This window comes from Sus scrofa, chromosome X (genome assembly GCF_000003025.6).
Source record: "Sus scrofa isolate TJ Tabasco breed Duroc chromosome X, Sscrofa11.1, whole genome shotgun sequence".
Classification (NCBI taxonomy): domain Eukaryota; kingdom Metazoa; phylum Chordata; class Mammalia; order Artiodactyla; family Suidae; genus Sus; species Sus scrofa.
In genome coordinates, this window is record NC_010461.5 from 34350860 (window position 1) to 34372622 (window position 21763).

At 41.8% G+C, this 21763-nt stretch overlaps 2 protein-coding genes and 1 pseudogene across 2 annotated transcripts in view; 2 read left to right on the top strand and 1 right to left on the bottom strand.

Annotated features, from left to right (window-relative positions):
* Positions 1-21763, bottom strand: part of RPGR (retinitis pigmentosa GTPase regulator) — a 283854-nt gene that overhangs the window by 111899 nt on the left and 150192 nt on the right. The window lies entirely within an intron of this gene.
* Positions 1-21763, top strand: part of OTC (ornithine carbamoyltransferase) — a 69314-nt gene that overhangs the window by 28462 nt on the left and 19089 nt on the right. Inside the window, 2 exon segments of the mRNA NM_001164002.2 lie at positions 2627-2714; positions 20047-20200. Coding sequence (NP_001157474.1) covers positions 2627-2714; positions 20047-20200 — 242 coding nt within the window.
* On the top strand, positions 2722-10172 carry LOC110257858 (annotated as a pseudogene).

Below are 21763 nucleotides of genomic sequence, written 5' to 3' on the forward strand. Positions count from 1 at the left end.
GTGTGTGTGTGTGTGTGTAGTCTTTTTGCCTTTTCTAGGACCACTCCTGCAGCATATGGAGGTTCCCAGGCTAGGGGTCGAATTGGAGCTGTAGCAGCCGGCCTACACCACAGCCACCGCAATGCCAGATCCTTAACCCACTGAGCGAGGCCAGGGATCAAACCCACAAGCTCATGGTTCCTAGTTGGATTTGAGCCATGATGGGAACTCCAATGGGCATATTTTTTTTTGGCCATACCCATGGCATGTGAAAGTTCCCAGGCCAGGGACTGAACCCAAGCCACAGCAGGGACCTGAGCCATAGAAGTGACAAAGCTGGATACTTAATCCCCCGAGCCACCAGGGAACTCCAAAGACTATTTTCAAGTATAAAATAGGTAGAATATAATTATTTTTTATGCAGTAATAGAAATGAGAACAATTGTTTCATTGTGGGCTTTTTTGTTCTACTTAAGAAAGTTTTCAAATGAACAGAAAATAGGAAGATTAGTATAATGAGCACACCGCTAACCCTTACATCAATCTAACAACTTTTATTACGTTGCCTTCTTTGATTTAACTATTCATTTTTGTTAGTTAAATATTGCAAGGTAGGAGATCCCATCGTGGCTCAGTGGTTAACGAATGACTAGGAACCATGAGGTTGTGAGTTCGATCCCTGGCCTCGCTCAGTGGGTTAAGGATCTGGCGTTGCCATGAGCTGTGGTGTAGGTCACAGATGTGGCTCGGATCTGGCGTTTCTATGGCTCTGGCGTAGGCTGGCGGCTACAGCTCCAATTAGACCCCTAGCCTGGGAACCTCCATATGCTGCAGGAGTGGTCCTCTAAAAGACAAAAAAAAAAAAATTTTGCAAAGTATATTAAAGCTATAATGCCATTTTATCTCAAAATACATCACTATGCATATTTCAAATAAACAAGACTATTTTTGTATAGCTACAATATAATGTTCACACCTAACAAAAATGATTTGTTAATATCATTTAATACCCATCCATATTCAAATTGCATTATTCAAATTGTGTTAAGGCTTCAGTGGATTGTTTCATGAGACTCTAATTCCCCTTCGTATGTCTAAAACGCCTTGTCCCCCAGTTCACCGTGGGATTAATGATTTCTTCCTTTCTCATGGGAAACTGGTGGGATTAGAAAATTGTGATTGTGGCATATGTCCCAAAAGACAAATAAGGTATATCACAATAAGGAGGCAAAAAGTAAAGTTTGCAAAATGTCTCAGACAAGTCTCTGTCTTGTAATTACACTTATTTGCTTTTACATTATATATCTGAGGAAGCCTGCCTATGGAACCTGTCTCAGGGAGTAAAGTTCTGACGGGATGTCCCCATTTTCCAGAATGTTGCCCCAGGGAGTGTGGTCAAAGGGCTCTGCTTGTGCCCACAGAATTGAGCTATGGCTTGGGGCAGGCCACTCTCCGTGTCATCCCCCTCAGACCCATGGCACGTGCTGTGAGGGTGGGGCGGGAGCCATCATCTGCTCGGATGTCTGCAATAGTCTCACATTCCACGGAGGGCTGGAAAGTGGTGAGGGGGATGTGTACGGGGTGCTTAGCCCTGTCTTGGTTGGAGGATAAATAAAATAGTTGAATGACCTTTTGATCTTGCTTTTAGTGATCTGAAACTGCCATTTCATTGCTCATTTTATTTTCAACTTTTTAAAAATTAAAAACTTAGATATAGGAAAAGGCACAGATCCTAAGTGTATAGTCCAATAAGTGTTAAAGAATTCATCACAGAAGCTCCCATTGTGGCTCAGCAGTAATGAACCCGACTAGGATCCATGGGGATGTGGGTTCGATCCCTGGCCTTGCTTAGCAGGTTGGGGATCTGGCATTGCTGTGAGCTGTGGTGTGGGTCACAGATGCAGCTTGGATCTTGTGTTGCTGTGGCTGTGGCTGTGGCTAACTGCTGTACCTCTGATTCAACCCCCAGCCTGGGAACTTCCATATCCCGCGGGTGCAGCCCTAAAAAGCAAAAAAAAAAAAAAAAAAAAAAAAAAAAAAAAAAAAAAAAAGAAGAAGAATACATTACATATACAAACTCTATCAAGGCGAAAGGTAGAAAGCATTCCTGTTATCCCAGAAGGGTCATCAATACTCCTCCCCAGCCAAGTGCCCTCTCCAGAAGCAAGTACTGTTTTAATTTCTGCCACTCTGTTAGTTTTGCCCATTCTAGAACTTCGTGTAATGGAATTATACATGATCTACTCTTTTGTGTCTAGCTTCTTTCATTCAGCATGTTCGTGAGATTTAGCCATGTTGTGTGTATTACTGGTTTATTCCTTTGTGTTACTGAGCGTATTCCACTGGAATCCATGACTTCCCATACTAACGTTTGATTTTCCCATTTTCCTGGTGGACATCATTATACGTTTCAAAGAATAAAAATGAGGGCTAGCCTTCAAAAGAGAACAATGCCTCATACCACCAGGTTCTGGTACAGAAAATGTCATATGCCTCTCTCCATTCCTCAATTTGCTTTCCCTGAGAATTCCCTATCAGAGAGGCTGGTGAGATTTAGATTTTGACTTTTCAATTGAGATGGTGCTGACGCCTCATTATTTTGTTTGCTACTTTAATTATTTTTTTTTCTCTCTCCCTTTCATTGTAGGCTTTGCCCTTCTAGGAGGACACCCTTGTTTTCTTACCACACAAGATATTCACTTGGGTGTGAATGAAAGTCTCAAGGACACCGCTCGGTTTGTAAATCTTCTCTTTGAAGTTAATTTCAGAATTGATGTTTAAATTTCAAAAAAAATTATGCTTCTCTTTAAACAGTAGTTTTCCCTCTCAGCCCCCTTTGGCCTGTTCTGTTTACCTTCTTTCCCTCTTAACCTGATGTTCTGAATGCCTCTCCCTTATCCTCCGGCCCCTTTCCATGGGTTAAGATAATTATTTTTCTTAGCAATGTGAAGAGACTTCTGAATACAAAATTTCAAACTTTGGGAAATTTAGTCATCAAGCGTGACTCTTATGTTTTACAGTTGAAGACATGGAGGTCTAGGGAAATTGACATGTTCAATGACCCGTAACCAGCTAACATCAGAACAGGGAGTAATATTAATAGCGAACATTTACGGAACATTTTTATGGGTCAGGCCTTGTTCTGACCCACTTAATCCTTATAACAACCCAAGCAGATGGGCATAAAGAAGTGAAACAACTTAATTAGGGACACACTAGCTACTACAACACAAAGATCTCAGAATGTCAATGCGTAACATAGTGCAATGTTCCTGATGGAGAGATGGAAGGACTGATTGTTTATGTGGCCATTCAGGAACTCTGGATGAGAGTGGCTCTACCATCTTCCATATGTGCCCTCCACGGTTATCCCGGGTGCCAACATCCAAGAGTTAGGAGAAAAGAGCATGGAGACAGGATACTTGGTTCAAAGCCACCTTAGGCATAATCACGTCCACTCACGTTCTCTTGGCAAGTACTAGTAGCTCACCCCTATCTAGATGAACGTGCAAGTGGGAAAAGGCTTTGAACCATTAGACTCTAGTCACAGACTGAAACATAGACCCTCTGACTCCCCATGCAGTCCCCTCACCCTTGTGTCATGTCTGACGAGAAATAGAGAGCAAATGCCTTTGTTTAAATATTTTGCCCTGATAGCAAAGTCTACTGATTATTTGCTGAAAACGATGTGCCATAAAGCAACTCCTTGCAGACACTGTCTGCTTTTTAGGGCAGCTACCTTAGGATATGCTAAAGAATCCACTCATTTGAATTGCTGAAGAGATGTGAAGTAACTCATCTTTAAACCTTTTAGTTATGTTATTTCGGATGGGACAATGTTAGTAGTAAGAAGGGTTGTATTCGTCTTCTGGCTGCAAGGGACAAAACGAATAAATACATAAACAAATTTTTCTTCCAAATGTGCTGCCACTGACTGGTGGCATTATGCTTGCCTAATAATTCTGTTTCCACAAAAGTGAAATATACTTTATTCAAGAACAAATATTACAAGATGGTTAAGGAATGAAGCCAAGGACACAATCAGGAAAGAAATTTCAGTGGTAATCCTCTACATAGGACCAAGCGAATGATGGTGAATGAGTCACGTGTAAACTAGTAGTTGAAAAGGATGCAGTTGTAGGAATAGGTGAGCATCCCATGAAGAGTTAAGGAGCGCAGAGTGGCAGCCAGAAAGAGGTCAGGGCCCAGAAATCAGTGGAGTGGGCAGGTCCCCAAAAGCAAGAGATGAAGAGCCAAGCATGGGATGAAAACTGAGGATGAGTATACACATGTCCTTTTCTGTGCTGTGAGTCCACATGATTCTCACACAATTCCCACTGTGAGTCCTTAGTTAGAGGAGCTCTACCTAGATCCTGGGAAAAACAATCTGCTACAAGTTCCAACATGACTGGGACCTTTTGGTCCATATCACCAGTGCCATTGCTACATGGATATATAGATACGTAAAACTGGATGCACAAAATTCCTTCTGGCCATTCCACCTTATCCAAAAGACTTGAAGGAAATACTAGCTCCTCCTTAAAGGGTATATACTATGGGCCTCTTATACTATTATCTCTAAATCTTTGTAAAAATCTTACAGGATACGTATTATTGGCCCAATTTTACAGATGATGAAACCATGACTCAGAGAAGTAATGGAGCTTAGCAGCTAAGTCAGCATCTAAATCATGCTGTTTTTCTAAGGCCATGCTGTTTTGGTTTACGCCTACTGTCTCTTCTACACAGCCCACGAGAGAGGCAATGAAAGAAGTTATGCAAGCATTGGCTTGTGTGTTGCAAGGTCCTCAAGACCACCCCCGTGTTTGATGATTCACGAGGAAGGTGCAGAGTGCTCAGCATATAGTCATACTCATGGCCATGACTTCTTACAGTGAAAGGACACCAAGCACCATCAATGAAGGGAAAAGGCACATGGGGGGGGGCACATGGGGGGAAACATGAGGGAAACCAGGTGTGCGCTTCCAATAGTCCCCTCCCAGTGGAGTCACTCAGGATGCACTCAATTCCCTTAGTACCAAGTTGTGACAACACGTGTAAGATGCTGTCCATCAGGGACACTGCCTACAGACTCAATGGCCAGGGTTTTTAATGCGGGATGGTCACAGAGCATGCTCTGTTTGACATGTACCAAATTCCAGACTCCCAGAAGAAAGGCGGGGATTCGTTTTAAACCATATTGTTTATAAAAACATTTTAGGCATGGTGAGCTGCTCTTTACCAGTCCTGGGGATGGTGGGAACCCTCCCCACACTGAAGCTTCCAGATGCCATCCAGAGGCCAATTTTAAGAGCAGCCCTTTCAAAGGACGGCAGTCAGGACATGTACGTTAACTCTGTGAGGCAGGGCTTGGAAATCACAAGACTTGAGATCTAGTCCAAGCTTTGCCACTTACCTGCTCTGTGACCTCCATGGACGGAAATTTCTCTGGATCTCAGTTTTCTTCTCTGATTCCTAAGGTTCAATCTATACTCTCAAATGTATGCACATATATTAGATTTAAAGTCAGAGTCCTTAAGCAGAGGTGTGTCCCAGTGTAAACTCTGTGTAGACAGGTGCAGAGTAATTTGGATCTGAGTACAGACAGAAGGTAGAGAGATCATTCCACGAGTTCTAAAACTAGCTTCAGAATTATGTTGGGGAATTAATTGAATTGCCAAATCCTAGGGCTTACACTCAGAAATTCTAATTCTACAGGTTAGGGTTCAATTGGAGTCTCAGAATCTATATATTTTTGTTTGTTTGTTTTGGCTGCAGCATGCAGCAGTGGTGAAAGTGCTGAATCCTAACCACTAGACCACGAGGGAACTCCCTGGGAATCTATATTTTGACAGTCTCCTCAAATGATTCTGCTGCAGTGGTGGCTGCACACTTTCGGAGACCCTGAATTGGAAGGCTGTGCAGTAATCCTGGGCTGTTGGGCCATCAATCTATGCTAGTGCATTAGTACAGAAGGGACAGCTAATAAGATATTTATATGGTTTCATATTAACTGAATGGGAAAGGAACACTGACAGGGGAGGCAGGATGATTTCTGATTTGTTATTCTTAAAATATGTATGTCTATATTAGCCAAAGCAGGAAAATGAAAGGAGTTGCTGCTTTGGGGAGAAGGTGATAGATTAGGTATTGGATACATTGCGTTAAAGGTTGAACCTCCACGTACAAATGTCCACGAGCCACCAGAGATAAAGACCTTGAGTAAAGCTAAGAGCTGAAGAAACAGAAGTGGAAGCTCAGTGGTAGACAATGAGCTGCAGAGGCTCATCATGGGAGAATTAGGGAAGGCTGAAACTTGAGGACAGGCACGGTTAGGGAGGGACAGGAGGCAATCGTTAGGGTACAAGGCAGATAAGGATAGTGCAATATCAGAAGAGGCTGGAAATGGCAGGGGGGGATGTTAGAAAGGGGGTAGCTGCTGCGGAAATGTGACTTTCTTTTGGGCACCTCATTACTGCCTAATCTGCCAAAATGTCTGATAAACAAGATATGGCTGAGATTCAGAAATTCAATAAACCTAAATTGAAGAGGACAAGAGAAATCCACTGCCTTTCACAGAGGTAATTGAACAGGAGAAGCAAGGAAATGAATCTTAATGACACTGACCCTGCTGATGTGCACAGAACAATCCATAGCAGTTGCCTCCTTGCTTTTTGTAGAAGTTAAACTTTGTAAGATGCAATGAGATAGGATGATGTCTAAATGATAGTGCTGGCCCTTTTGAAGCAAGAGTGCACATCTGACACTGACTGATGGCGACGCTTCTCTATCTGCCTGTCCGGCTGCTTTGGGGGCCTGGTGGAAGAAAAAAAAGGGACTGCCCCTTGGTGAAAAAAGAACCTGATGAGGAATACACACACTGAATGTGGCAACGGACCAAAAAAAAAAAAAAGCAAATTGGGCCAGTCTCCAGAAAACTGTTAAATGTAATTTCCAAAAGGTCATTTATTTAGTCAAATGATTTAATTATTCATTTATTCAAAAATATTTACTGGATGCCTAGTTTTTCTTCCAGGCATTGTTTTAGCACTGAGAACAAAAATTGATGAAATCAAACAAAATATTTTTTCAAGTGGAAATTATATTCTAGAGGGAGGAGGCTTTCACTAAACAAAACAAAACAAAACAAAACAAAATAAAGTGTGAATAAAATAGAAGGTTGAAATAAGTGCTATGATGAAGCCAAAGCAGTGTGATCTGTGGGTGGAGTGCGGGCTCTTTTAGATGGGGTGCTCAGGAAAGGCCTCTCTGAGGAGGTGAGAGTTAAGTGGAGAGCTCACTGAAAAGACAGAGCCAGGCGTGCAAAGCCGTGGGAGAAGCATTTCAGACAGAAAGACCTGCTGGTGCAAAAGCTTAAGGCAAGAACAAGCTTGAAGCATTCAGGAACAGAAGGACAGCCAACTATGTCTTCACATCTGCAAATAAACATACTTTGCATTTGCAAATTTAAAAAGTGTACCTTTACAAGTTGGTCCTGTCTCAGCCACCAAAGAAAGGAACAATCAGATCGAGCAGTAAAAAACCTAAGTACACATTCAAAATAAAATGTACTGCTCTTTTCTTCCTGACTATGATCGTACAACTCCAGCACATAGTGGGTGAATTCTCCTTAGCGAAGTCTCGGGTGAGTCCCGTGGCATCCAAGGGTGCTCGCGGGGAGCGAAGGGGAGTCCTGAGATGGAGCTGCCGACTGATATTAGGAAGGAGCTGGTGTGTCAGGGTCGCCAAAACCACCCCAGGTTCAATGGCTCATTAGGAGGATTCACAGCACTCGGCATACGGTTCTGCTCAGGGCTAAGATCCATCATGAAAAAAGGATACAAAGCAAAACCAGTGAAGGGAAATGGCACATGAGTCCAGGGGAGACCAGGCGGAAGCTTGTGGGAAATGCTGTCTTCCAGGGAAGCCCATTAGGGTTTCAGGGCATAAGATTTTTACTGGGGGCTGGTCACATAGGCACCCTCTACCTCACCTGAACCCAAATTCTAGACTGCCAGAGGGAAAGAAGGCAGTCAGCATAACCCACAGTATTTATACACCCAGTTTAGGTAGTAAGCCATCCTTGCTTCTAGGAATGGTGGAAACCCAAAGTCCAAGTTCCCAGATGCCAGCCAGGGGCCAAACTTGGAAGCAGGCCTTTTGAGGATGGCCATCTTGGGGCTGCTCTGCCCACTCTTTTCTGCACACCTAGGCTATCATTTCTCCTCTGGATTTGGCTAAACGTCCTTCACCTAGACGTAATGTGACTAGCAAGGATGTATCCTACACCCATGGGAAGGCGGCCCTGAGAATCGAAATGTTTCCTCTGTTCAGAGTGGATCCCTGTAGGGTCAGGCTCCCGTTGGAGAAAATCAACTATTGCTCACCTCCCTCTTTCAAAAAGTCTCTCTTAGCAACTCTTTCCTACTCCCCAGCGTATCAGAAACACAAAAGATAGACATATATTCAGTGACATGTACCCAGATTTGAGGGTATCTTCAGATTCTGTCAATTCTCCAGTGCTCTACTGGGGTTAAAAGTTGGCGATGCTATTTTTTTCCCCACTCTGGGCCTGTCTTTTTAGATGTGACACCAGAAGTGACACCTTAGCATGACTCAGATCACTTATTCTTTGGAAGTTTAAAAATGGATGAAACTTAGCAATAGCAGTAGGATGCTATCACTCCAGTTTCAGGGCTTTCTGTTTCTGCCATAATGACAGCTGTTCATGGCTAATGCTCTGAGTCCACTATTGAAAGGTGCATAATAGCTTCACAGTCATTTTCACTTTAATACAGTACTTAGTAAAACAGCTTCAGGAACCATGTGTATGAAAGGCTCCATATAAACCCAAATAATGTAATGTTTTTCTACTCTAATTACATCCCCTATAGATGCAATTTACTTATGGTAGTGATCGCTAAAGTGTTTTCTGCCAATCCAAAACCAGTAGAAAGGAAAATCAGCAGAGACTACTGTACCAGTTTCCTAGGGCTGCCACAGAAATCACCGCAAACTTGGTGGCTTCAAAACAACACAGATTTATCCTCTCACAGTTCTGGAGGCTGGAAGCCCCAGATCCATGTGTCAACAAGGCCATGCTCTCCCTGAGGGCTCTAGGGAAGACTCCTTCCTTGCCCCTTTCTAGCTTCTGGTCGCTCTCAGCCATCTTTGGCATCCTTGCCTTGTAGCTGCATCACTCTAATGTCTGCCTTCAGCTTTATCTCTTTGTATATCTAAGGGGAACATTAGCCATTGGATTTAGCACTCCCCCCATTCCAGTATGACCTTATCTCAACTAATTACATTTGCAAGACTCTACGTCCAAACAATTCTTCATTCTGAGTTTCCTAGTAGATATGAATTTGGGGGTTACCATTCAACCCATCATACATCCATATACCCACATGCCTCTGCAGCAACACAGAAGGGTTTCAAATCATTGTCATTTTGATAGCTCCAATAATGGAGGTTATTCAGGGATTTGAGGATGAGACACAGTTTTCAAGAGAAGGAGTGAACCACTGTCATATTGAAAGGAATGATTTGGAAAGCTGGAATACTCTTCTTGAGATATTTATACCAATGTTATTAAGACCAAAAAGGTAATCTTACTGAGGTTTCTTAGTAAAATGTTTTAAAATATTAGCACCTAATCGGAATTATGTACCTAATTAGGTACTAATAAACTTGTACCTAATAGGAAATATGATATCTCCATGAATCTTTACAGAGGCCACCAAGAAACTAGCAGCATGGCAGTTGTATGTCCTTGGGTAAATGGCAACTAAAAGCCAGTCATTCACAATATGAATTATGATATATTTATAGTTTAGAGGCAGGTTGCCATAGTGTAAAGAGTAGGGGCTTTGCAAGACATGGAAGCAAGCTAAATGTTCATTAGCAGAGGATTGGATAGAGAAGACGTGGTACATATACCCAACAGAATATTACTCAGCCATAAAAAAGCATGAAATAATGCCATTTGGTTCAGGATGGATGGACCTAGAAATGGTTATACTAAGTGAAGTACGTCAGACAGAGAAAGACAAATCATATGAGAGCACTAATATATGGTGTCTAATAGAAATGATACAATGGAACTTACAAAACAGAAACAGACTTAAAGATTTTGTTGTGAGCCACACGGGAAGTCCAGACTTAAAGATTTTGAAACCAAAGTTGTGGTTACTAAAGGGGAAATGTGTGCGGGTGGGGGCGTAAATTAGGGGGTTGGGATTGATATATAAAATAGGTGAGTAACAAAAACCTACTGTATAGCACAGGGAAATTTGCTCAATACTGTGTAATAACTCATAGAGGAAAAGAATCTGAAAAGGAATATATATATATATATATATATATAGATAGATAGATAGATAGATAGATAGATAGATTTACTTTGCTATACCTCTGAAATTAACAAAACTTTGTAAGTCAACTACATTCCAATTTAAGAAAAACAGACTTTAAAAAAAGATTAGGGGCTTTGAAGCAGGGTTGGGCTTCACTTCAAGTCACAGCTCATACTACATTGGCCCTGTCGTTTGGACCAGTTGCTTCTGAGTCCTTAGGTCCTCATTTGTATGCAGATATATATCTCAATGAGTCATATGAGGATAAATCAGATAGTGCTTTTAAAGGACAGGCACAAAGGAGAAATTCCAGAAATGTTGGTTGAATCAAGTTATGGCCTAACTCAGTCTCAGGACAGGCTCTAGCTCACTTCCGGCCATCTTTGTGGTCTTCTAGTCAGTTTACACTGACCTAACACTGAAATTCCCATAGCATATTTTGAGGAAGTCATTATGAATGCCATTATGCTCTATTCATTTATCTCCGAGGTTTTCAAAACTAGGAACCAACATATAAGTCAAAATAACCTGGCCCTTATAGATGCCTTCCTGAATAAATTGCATATGGCAATTTCCTTCAACATTCCTGGGCTTCTTCCAACATTAGCCCATTTGAGAGGAGCCCATCTAGGTGTGCTGAAGGTATGATCTTGCTTCCTCATCATTCTTAGATTGATCACACTAAAATTATAACCTATGTAGAGATATCAGGGCATTGGAATAGTCTCCTCCCAGAGGGAGACTCAGTCAGCAAGTTTATTCCTTGGCCAATTTACATTGGGAATAAAGTCTATGTCTCCTCCAGGGCCTTGGCCTGCTTCTTTAAGAAATAAAAATAGGAAATACCCATTTTTAAATGATTACAGGCTTTTCATTGTGTCATAATGCACAGCTAAATATTCCTCCAACTGTTTGCCAGTCAACTATTCCACGGGTTGGAGATGTCATTGACAACAAGCTGGAATTTAGGGGGCATACAGCGCATCATGGCACGATGGGGACAAAAGGGAGAAGGCATGGCAGGACTCCATGAGAACACAACTTCTGTTTGCCTTTGCCTTTTGCGACACATCCACCATGTTCCAAGAGTTTAGGAACAACCCAGTTTTTTCTAAGAGCATCAGGATTGCTGTGTGATTGCCACCTCATCAATATCCATATTGGCTCTTAAGATGTGGCCTGGCACACTGCTGGGGTTTGGGGTTGTGTTCGTTTGTTTCTTTGTTTTTAGTATCTATTTACCCAACCACACAGACTCTGCATCAGGCCTTCCTGGGGCCATGGGAGACATTGTTTATGGTATTTATGGTGTTGTTTTGTCTTTCTGGGTGCTTTAGCTAATTCCTAAACAAATTTTGATTTTATACCAAAGGAGAAAAATATTAAAGAATAATAGAAACCTGAGATTTGAAAGACCTTTATGAACTATTTAGATCAACCATCCTTTTCATGCCTCCTCCTCAAAATCGTTCTTGAACCTATATGAAAATATTCTGTATCAGGGCACTCTTTACATACAGGGCTATCTTGTTCCATCTTTATACAGCCTGACTTTTCTGACCACAGTTTATGCAAACTGACTGAGAGAACTCTTTTAAATTGAGTTAAAATGGATCTCGCTATGCCTCTTCTCAATGTTCCTGATTTTTAGTATCTTCATAAAGTCATGCATTTTAATATTTGAAGCTTTCAATCCATTGCAGTTATTACTCTTATTGGTGCTCAAATTGTCCCAAATTTGGCCAGTGTAATCTGTCTTCAGGTTGGCTACTGGGTCATTCTGACATAACTTTATTAGCCTTTGATAAGTTCCTTGCTTTTTGATATGGTAAGACGTTCCAGGATCATTTTGCACATTTCTTCACTAAGGCCAAGAATTAGCCATTACTCTGAGAAGCCCTAGTTCATTTTCAATTACTTTCAAAATGATGTTTGGGAAAAAATTTCTTTTTTGAATGATATGGTTTTTTTCTGGTTGTTACAGCCATACGCCTTTTGGTAGAAAATATTAAAAGAGATTTTTAAAAATAGCTAGAACCCACCAGTACTGCCATCATCCAGAAATAATCAATGTTAACATTTAATTTCCCGAACTATCTTTCCATTTAAAGTCCTATGCCATGCTGTTTCTTTTTCTAAAAGTACGATGGGGCGGGGTGGGAACAGAACGTATTTTAAATATTTAGGCAAAATCGAGCTGAATAAATATCTTAATTATTTTTCCAAAAAAATCCTCATATTGACAATTAAAAATCCAGAGGAAACTGAATAGGTGTGAGAAACTGTCAATTTTGGGTACTTTGGGTTTTGCAAAAATTGTTTGGCTACCATTGTTGACAGATGCCTAAGATTCTCTGCAAAGCTGCAGGAATCCACCGGAAGGCAAATAGAACTCTATATATTTAATGGAAATGAAAAGAGACCAAAATAAAAAGTCATTACAGAGCTAGAGAGTATTTTTAATGTGTCAATCTTTCATTTGTAACACATATAACACAACTCTTATGTTGAAAGCTGGGATGTTAAATTGCTGGCGAGCTTTGAAAGCCGAGACTACTGCTAATGGGCCTGTAAGTCCAGCCTACATTACAGGTTATTATAGGTTTGTCATTGTTTCCAGTGAAAAGGTTGTTGGTTTTTTTAAAAAAGATATGTAGTAGGCTGGAAGAAGAAAAATGAGAATGACGATTTTTCCATGATTTATGGCAACTTTAAAGATAAAGCAGAAAGCAACTCCATTGACAAAATGATATCAATTGTCTGTTTAAAGGTCTTTAATATCTTTGTTTCCACAAGTGATTCCAGTGTGAAAAGAGCCTGGGAGGTGCTCCTTTTCCCCGATGTCACCGAGTCCATTTCACCTGCAGCTTCTGTGGCTGAAGGATTGAAGTAACATTTTCTTTTCCTTTTTTTTTTTTTTTTTTTTTTTTTTTTAGGGCCACTCCTGCAGCATATGGAAGTTCCCAGGCTAGGGGTCCAATTGGAGCTGCATCTTCCGGCCTATGCCACAGCCACAGCATCGCAGGATCCTTAACTCACTGAGCAAGGCCAGGGATCAAACCCACATCCTCATAAATATGAGTCGGGTTCGTTTCCGCTGAGCCACGATGGGAACTCCTGAAGTGACATTTTCTATCAAGTTTTGTCATACTCCCTTCTGCCCACAGATTCTTTCATGTCCAAGAGGTTTTTTGTGCCTAGGGAAATATTCCCTGTCCTTTGTACTTTGTTTACAGTACAATATATTAGTCTCACGAATTTAGCATTTCTATAAACATAAAAGAGCAAACACTCCTTAGTGGTTCTCAAAGTGTAGTCCCCAAGCCAGCAGCATAAACAGTACCCGGGAACTTGCTAGAAAGGCAAATTCTTTTGGGCCCCAACCCAGACCTATTGAATCTGAAACACAACTGGCTGTGTTCTGATAAGCCCTCCTGGTGATTCTGATGTGTGCTCAGGTTTCAGAATGGTTGCTTTAAACTTTCACATACTACTTATACAGCCACTAAATCAAATACATATTAAAGGAATGAAACAAGTCTCCTAACCATTTAAACATTGATTGCAACTTAATCAAAAGCTTTAAAACATTTAACTTAATCACAAGCCTAGCATTTCAGATTTCCTTGAATGCTCTAAATATTTTAAAAAGGAAAGTATACACATAAAACACCACATTGATTACAGAGCTGATTAATATTTTAACAACAAAACTGAGCACAATGCTATTAATATCACAGATTTAATTTTGTTTACATTCATACTCCTACTTTTATTCTTATCCTTACATGGTCCTGGGATTTAAATAGGTGTGTGTAATTTTACCAGACTGGAAGGAAAAAAAAAATCATCTCAAGAGGCTAGGAATGCAGATTAAATGGATTGCTGACCCTACCACTTAATTTGGGTTGGGTTGTGGGAATTGGTTGCTAAGTTCAAGATGAATTATATTCAAGTTGCTGTCCACTAGGTTGAATATATTTTTTATCGCCTAGTTTTCACTTTTTATATGAGATCCAATATGGGTTTCCTATTGCTGCTTTAACAGATGACTACACACTTAATGACTTTAAACAAGAGAAATTTATTATCTTCTACTCCTACAGGTCAGAGGTCTAAAATGAGTCCACAGGGCTATGTTCCTTGTGGAGGCTCCAGGGAAGACTCCAATTCCTTGGCCTTTCCAGCCTCTGGAGGCTGCCTGTCTCTTTTAGCACACGGTTCTCTTCCTCCATCCTCAAAGCCAGCAACATAGCCGGCATCTTCTCTCAGTTCTGACCTCTCGCCTCTCTCTTCTAAGGACCCTTGTCATTGTATCCGACCAAGCCAGGGTAATCTCCTCATCTCAGGATCCCTCATTTAATCACATCTGCAAAATGTCCTTTGCCATGTATGGTAACATATTCATGGGTTCTGGGTATCAGGACCCGAACGTCTCTGCAGGGGCATTATTCTGCCCACCATGGGATCCTTGCTTCTGTTTTTAATACGAATTCGGATTTACCAAAGACGTGAAAGGATGAGACGTTCTTTCACTTTTGTTTTCAATCTCTGGCATACATGACCCATTGTAATATTTTTTTATGATATATTAACCCAGCTTGGTTTCAATGTCTTGAAGTATATTTATTTCGGATTGGCATTGTGTTATAATTAGTTGGGTTACCAAGAAGTTTCATCCCCAGAGAGACAGGAAAGTGCGTTTGAAAATTTAGACATTTCTTCTTCAGGATAGTTAACTAAGTTATTATTTTGGAATAATGGGCTGTATCATTTTTCTTTTTTCTTTTTTTTTTCTTTTTGCTATTTCTTGGGCCGCTCCCACGGCATATGGAGGTTCCCAGGCTAGAGGTCGAATCGGAGCTGTAGCCACCAGCCTACGCCAGAGCCACAGCAACGCGGGATCCGAGCCGCGTCTGCAACCTACACCACAGCTCACGGCAACGCCGGATCCTTAACCCACTGAGCAAGCGCAGGGACCGAACCCGCCACCTCATGGTTCCTAGTCGGATTCGTTAACCACTGCGCCACGACGGGAACTCCTGTATCATTTTTCTAATTGGAAATTGTGTAGGGCAATGGGGGCTAGTAAACTGCAGGACAGCTTTTCTACTTCACTTTGTATAAGCCTATAAATGCTGATTGAGCCTGTCCATTTATGTGACAGTTTCTACTATTTCTAGAACTATTTGGTTTCTAAGTTGTGCGAATTATTTGTGGTTTACACACATTAAAAATGGCACATATCTATACCTGGTTTTTGTTGGGTTTGGTTTCGTTTTGTTTGTTTGTTTTGAGGGCTACACCCTAGGCATATGGAAGTTCCCAGGCTAGGGGTCAAATCAGAGCTGCAGCCGCCCGCTGGCCTGCACCACAGCCACGGCAATGTGGGATCTAAGCTGCATCTATGACCTGTGCCCCAGCTCGCAGCAAAACTGGATCCTTAACACACTGAGTGAGGCCAGGGATCAAACCTGCATCCTCAGGGATGCTAGTCGGGTTCTTAACCTGCTGAGCCACAATGGGAACTCCCTTCAAATCTATACTCTATGAACAGAAATATACTTAAAATCCCATGAAATATCTATCTGCATCTATACAGTTACATATAAGCATTTACCTACTTAATACTTCAGTAAAGAAATTTAAATGCACATGGTAATATCATCCTTCTTAGATATTACAATTATTTTTGTACATTTTCTTTATATTAACTCTTTTCTTATGAGCATCAGGGCCTTTCAGAAGCACAATTTGTTTTGCTTAATGGTATTTACTATAAATGATCAATCAGCAGGTTAAAGATTCAGCATTGTCACTGCAGCGGCTTGAGTCGCTGTTGTGGTGTGGGTTCAGTCCCTGGCCCGGGCCACGGCCAGAAGAAACCAGAACAACTTGTCCAAATGGTTAAGTTGGTTCTTTTTCCTTTTCGTACTGCTCCTGCTATTTTTAAAATCACTTTTGCTTCCTAGCAACAACAAAGTGTTACACTGATGTTATCCTGCCCAAGGTCATGCAATTAACTGTCCTCCAATAGTTTCTGGTTCCTTTTTTATATATAGAACAATATTAAGACCAAAATTTGTACACTAGGGATGCTAACAAATGTTGGGGGGAGAAAAGATTGTAGCTACTGCTGCCACGGGACTGCTCTTAGCAGTGACTGAACTTACAGGAAAATACAGTGGACTCTTGAGCAACACAGGAGTTAATCCACATATAACTTAGAGTCTGCCCTCCCTATTTGCGGCTCCTCAGCATCCATGGATTCAACCAATCATAGACCGTGTAGTACTGTAGTGTTTACTCTTGAAAAATATCCATGTGTAAGTGGACCTGTGCAATTCAAACCCATGTTGTTCAAGGGCCAATTGCGCTTCTTCATTTTTTTTTTTTTTTTTTGGTCTTTTTCTAGGGCCACAACTGCGGCATATGGAGGTTCCCAGGCTAGGGGTCCAATCGGAGCTTTGGCCACTGGCCTACACCACAGTCACAGCGACGCAGGATCCGAGCTGCCTCTGCAACCTACACCACAGCTCATGGCAACACCAGATCCTTAACCCACTGAGCAAGGCCAGGGATCAAACCGGCAACCTCATGGTTCCTAGTTGGATTCGTTAACCACTGAGCCATGATGGGAAGTCCCAATTGCACTTCTTTTATAAATGTTTGAGGTCTTGTTCTTTCCAGTCTAACATATCATGTTGTTATCTTTTACTTTTCTTATAGTGTGAGATTTCAGCAACTACTAAGACATTCCCCCTCCGAAATGATCCATTGTTCTACCCAACACCACAGTATCCCAACTCTCCTCCCACCTTCTTACTCTCTTTTTTCTAGGATGAATCTCAGCCTTTTCTTCAGATTGTAATAACTTGGGGAGCTTTAAAAAATATTGCTGTGAACCCCCCACCACAGCTTCTGATTTTAACTTCCAAAGGGCAGAATGTGGCATCAGGATTTTTATAGCTGCACAGGTGACAATAACATGCAGTCAAGGTCAAGAACCTCTGTTTTAGGAGTTTTTGGGCAACCTCAATAAAGCAGACCAGTCACTATTCCCCGAGATTATACCACAGAGGTTGCAGGGCAAGTAAATGCATGCTTGCTTTCTGGCTGCTCTGCTTCTGGAGTTCTTGGGATTGCTCAAGGAAGGGAATGACAACTGCCTTGAATATTCTTGAAAATGTCAAGTGTATAGGGCATTGACTTCTCGAAAGGCTCTCTCCTTTTTTTTTTTTTTCTTCTTTTTTTTTCTTTTTTAGGGCCGTGCCCGAGGCACAGGGAGGTTCCCAGGATAGGGGTCTAATTGGAGCCATAGCCACCGGTCTATACCACAGCCATGGCAACACAGGATCCAAACCACGATTGCAACCTACACCCCAGCTCACGGCAATGCCGGATCCTTAATCCACTGAGCGAGGCCAGGGATCGAACCTGCAACCTCATGGTTCCTAGTCAGAGTCGTTAACCACTGAGCCACGACGGAACTCTTGTCCTTAAATTTTATAAGCACCACAACTTTTCTACAGATGGGGTAAATAATATGTCTCAGATATGTAAGGACTAATGTTCTAAATATGTGATGATTAAAATCAAATTTATGAAATCCTTACTGAATACATACTAGATTTAATTTTTGTGCATTTTCTTTCGGCATGGTAATAATATGTACTACTTTTTGATCTTTTACTATGAACAAGGTGTCATACTATGAATTTTATGTAGGTCATCTCATTCAATCCTCACGACAATGCCATGGGATAGATATTGTTATTATGGTTTTATAGATGAAGAAACTAAATCAGAGAGAAAGTAAATAACATGCTTAAGGTCACAAAACTAGTAAGTTACAGAGCCGGAATTACAAAAACTAACTGGATACCTTTTAATAATGACTCTATATTTAATACAACTACTATCATGAGAGGCTTTTCAATTTTGTCGCCATCAAAAACAGTTCCTTAAAACTGAAATGGCTAGAAGCTTCTGTTGTAGGGTTTCCCTTTAAGCAATAAGAGGACACCAAGCTTTGAAAGACAAGGCCATCTCTGTTATTTTTGTAAGGCTGAAGCTGTAGCTAAGGGACCACCATCACTCTGACACTTGCAGAGAACTTAAAATCTGGATCCCGGATTCTCATTCCAGGTTTTTATCATCTGCGAATTTGAGGCAATGTGTTGTAATGCTAAGGACATGGCCTTTTGAGTTTAACTGACTTTGGTTTGAAAATGAGCTCCTCCAACTTAATTAGCTGTGTGATCTGGGGCAGTTACTTAAGCCCTTTGTGTCTCAGGTCCTTCAGCTACAAAAATGAGAATAATTATTCCCATCTTTCTGTGTGTCATTTGAATTCATGGCCTTGACATTATCAGTCCTGCTTTATTCGTGGGTTTTTGGTGTTCGTATGATGTTAAGCACCTTCTGTCTTTTCCAGAGACACTGAAAGCTGGGCAGAGTGCAGGGGAAAGGGCTGAGTGCCCTCTCAGGCTCAGCCCCTGGAAGAGTTCATTGCTGGCTGTGTCAGTTGAAGTTCACTGAGAAGTGGACTGTAAGATGGAATTAGACCTGCCAGAGATTTCCCGGGAGAAACAATTGTGAAGGCTCCAGCGGGGTGGGAGCAGGAGTAGGTGGGCGAGCCTTCAGGCAAGGATGCAGGGCTGACCCCGGGAGGAGGGCAAAGGAAGGAGAATGGGGTGGGGAGAGCCTCAGAGGCAGCGCAGCTCTGAGCAAGTCTCCACCAGGCCCGTGGGAGCCCAGAGCAAAGCCTGCCCGTCAGCAAAGTCCTGGGTCTGGCAGATGGCTCAGCTCTGGGGCCCCTGCTTGGCTTGGTCTTTGCTGGGAACAGCCTGGAGAGGGTGTGGCCTCAGTAGGACTCCTGCAGCAGGTCCCAAAGGTGCAGCAGTGGGGGGCTGTCGACAAATAGCACTCTTCCCATAAGGTTCCCTCTTGCAAAGCAATCCGTGGGGGCACCTCCATGGCTGCCACACTGCTACTTTCCATTTTAGAGTGAAAGGATAGATGTGTGGGATGAGGCCCCCCCCCCCAACTGCTACAGTCCAGTTCATTAATTTTTTCTGTATCTCTTGTTTTTGGTCTTGTCCCTTGTAACTTTATCAACTGCCAAATATCAATCATAATTCATCATCACAACTGCTAGGCCCATAGTTGGTTTCTTACCCCTGTAAAAAATACTAAAATCCGAGTTCCCATCGTGGCTCAGCAGTGAACGAACCCAACTAGTATCCATGAGGACGAGGGTTCAATCCCTGACCTCGCTCAGTGGGTTAAGGATCCAGCGTTGCCGTGAGCTGTGGTGTAGGTCGCAAATGTGGCTTGCTGGGACCCCGAGTTGCTGTGGCTGTGGTGTAGACCATCAGCTGCAGCTCTGATTCGACCCCTATCCTGGGAACCTCCATATGCCACGGGTTCGACCCCAAAAAGACCAAAAAAAAAAACAAACAAAAAAACCCCCAAAAAACCCAAAACTAAAATCAGTGGTTGCCGGCCAAGACATCAGTGGAGTAACATCTGGCTTCTGTAATGACCTCATATTTATTATTAGCTTTTAAATATGTCATGTTGATAGGTAATTGTAGCATGGTAAAAATTCTAATTTTTTAGCATTTCCCATGACTGTTTAAGATACTACATTAAAGAAGGAATGATTAAGCAAAATCAACTTAGATGATCTTTTCTTGGTTTGCTGCAGTGTGTTGTCTAGCATGACAGATGCAGTGTTGGCGCGAGTGTATAAACAATCAGACCTGGACATCCTGGCTCAAGAAGCATCCATCCCAATCATCAATGGGCTGTCAGATTTGTACCATCCTATCCAGATCCTGGCTGATTACCTCACGCTCCAGGTTGGCTTATTTCTTTGCCTAACATGAGAGCAAGATCAATAAATAATCCCTAACCAGGTCTAAATGGAAGCATTTCAATTGTGGTATTGGTGTTTTGTTTTCAAATATCATCTTGGCAAAGAATTAAGAGCATATGTGTGCAACTAGACATCCAAGGAAGACGGGGCATTGCTAAACACGGATTAGGAGATAGATACTTCTGTTCTCAAACCCTTGCTTTTTGGTGCCGTATTTAACCCAGTGGATGAATAGCACACGCTGGAACATAGGAAATGAAAAATGTGTATGCAATCCCGCATACGTCAGGCTCTGACTTGGGAGTGAAGATGGGCAGAGTGTGCTCTGAATATTCAAAATGGTTAATTACTAAATCCCTTTCTGAGGAAGAGAATGTTCTCTTTTCATTTTAATAAACTGTTAGCAACTGGAGTTAAGAGCATGCTGAATTTATAGAATTGAGGCTCAAATTTAGCCATGTCCCTTCAAATGAGGAACTTGAATAACTTTGGAAGATGCACCGCATTTGGTTTGCCACAGCCAACCTCCAGTCTTGCCACTGTGAATCCTGACGACCACGGTTTCTTTGTCTATGGACTCTTCCCGGGAGACAGGGCAAGCTGGAGAGGTCCATCTGCCTTCTCATGTGAATAAGCTACATACTTGTAAGCGTGAGGTTAAACTCCAAATGAAACTCTCCCGTGAGGAAGATAAGATTAACACAGAGAGGATGCTACAGTGTTAGATACCAAGTGGCTCTTTGTAGGTGTGATAATTTAATGCTTCCCCTGGGGCCTTATCATTTCTAGATTAACATTCATGAAGGACAGAGAAACATTCTATTCGTCGTATTGCCCCCTGCAGGACCTGGTGAAATGCCTTCTTAAAGGAGATACTCAGTGTAGGAGTTGAATATTCATTCAAATAGCAGCTTATTAAGAGCATGGATCTAAATCAGATGGACCTCGATTTATATCCTAGCTTAAAGTAACACAACATTGTGAATCAACTATACATCAATGAAAAACTTTTTAAAAATCCTAACTTAGCCGCCCAGAACTTCTGTGATCTCCAAATTAGTTAGCCTTTCTCTTTTCAAGATCTTATCTTTATATATAAATGTATAAAATATAGGAAACCTACAGATATTTCAGAGAAAGTAAAACGAACACTCATGTGCCTGTTACGGTTTTGCCAAATCTTACTTTAGAAATTTTTACTGTTTTTTAAATAAAATATTACAGATAGAGTTGAAGTCTTCTGTGCCCATTTTCTTTCTTTCTTTCTTTTTTCTTTTTAGGGCCAGCACCCGCAGCATATGGAGGTTCCCAGGCGAGGGGTCGAATTGGAGCTACAGCTGCCAGCCTACACCACAGCCACAGAAATGCAGGATCCGAGCCGCATCTTCCACCTACACCACAGCTCACAGCAACGCTGGATCCTTAACCCACTGAGCAAGGCCAGGGCTTGAACCTGCAACCTCATGGTTCCCAGTAGGATTCGTTTCCACTGCGCCACGACGGCAACTCCTGAAGTCCACTGTGTAACTCTCCCTGATCCCATTTC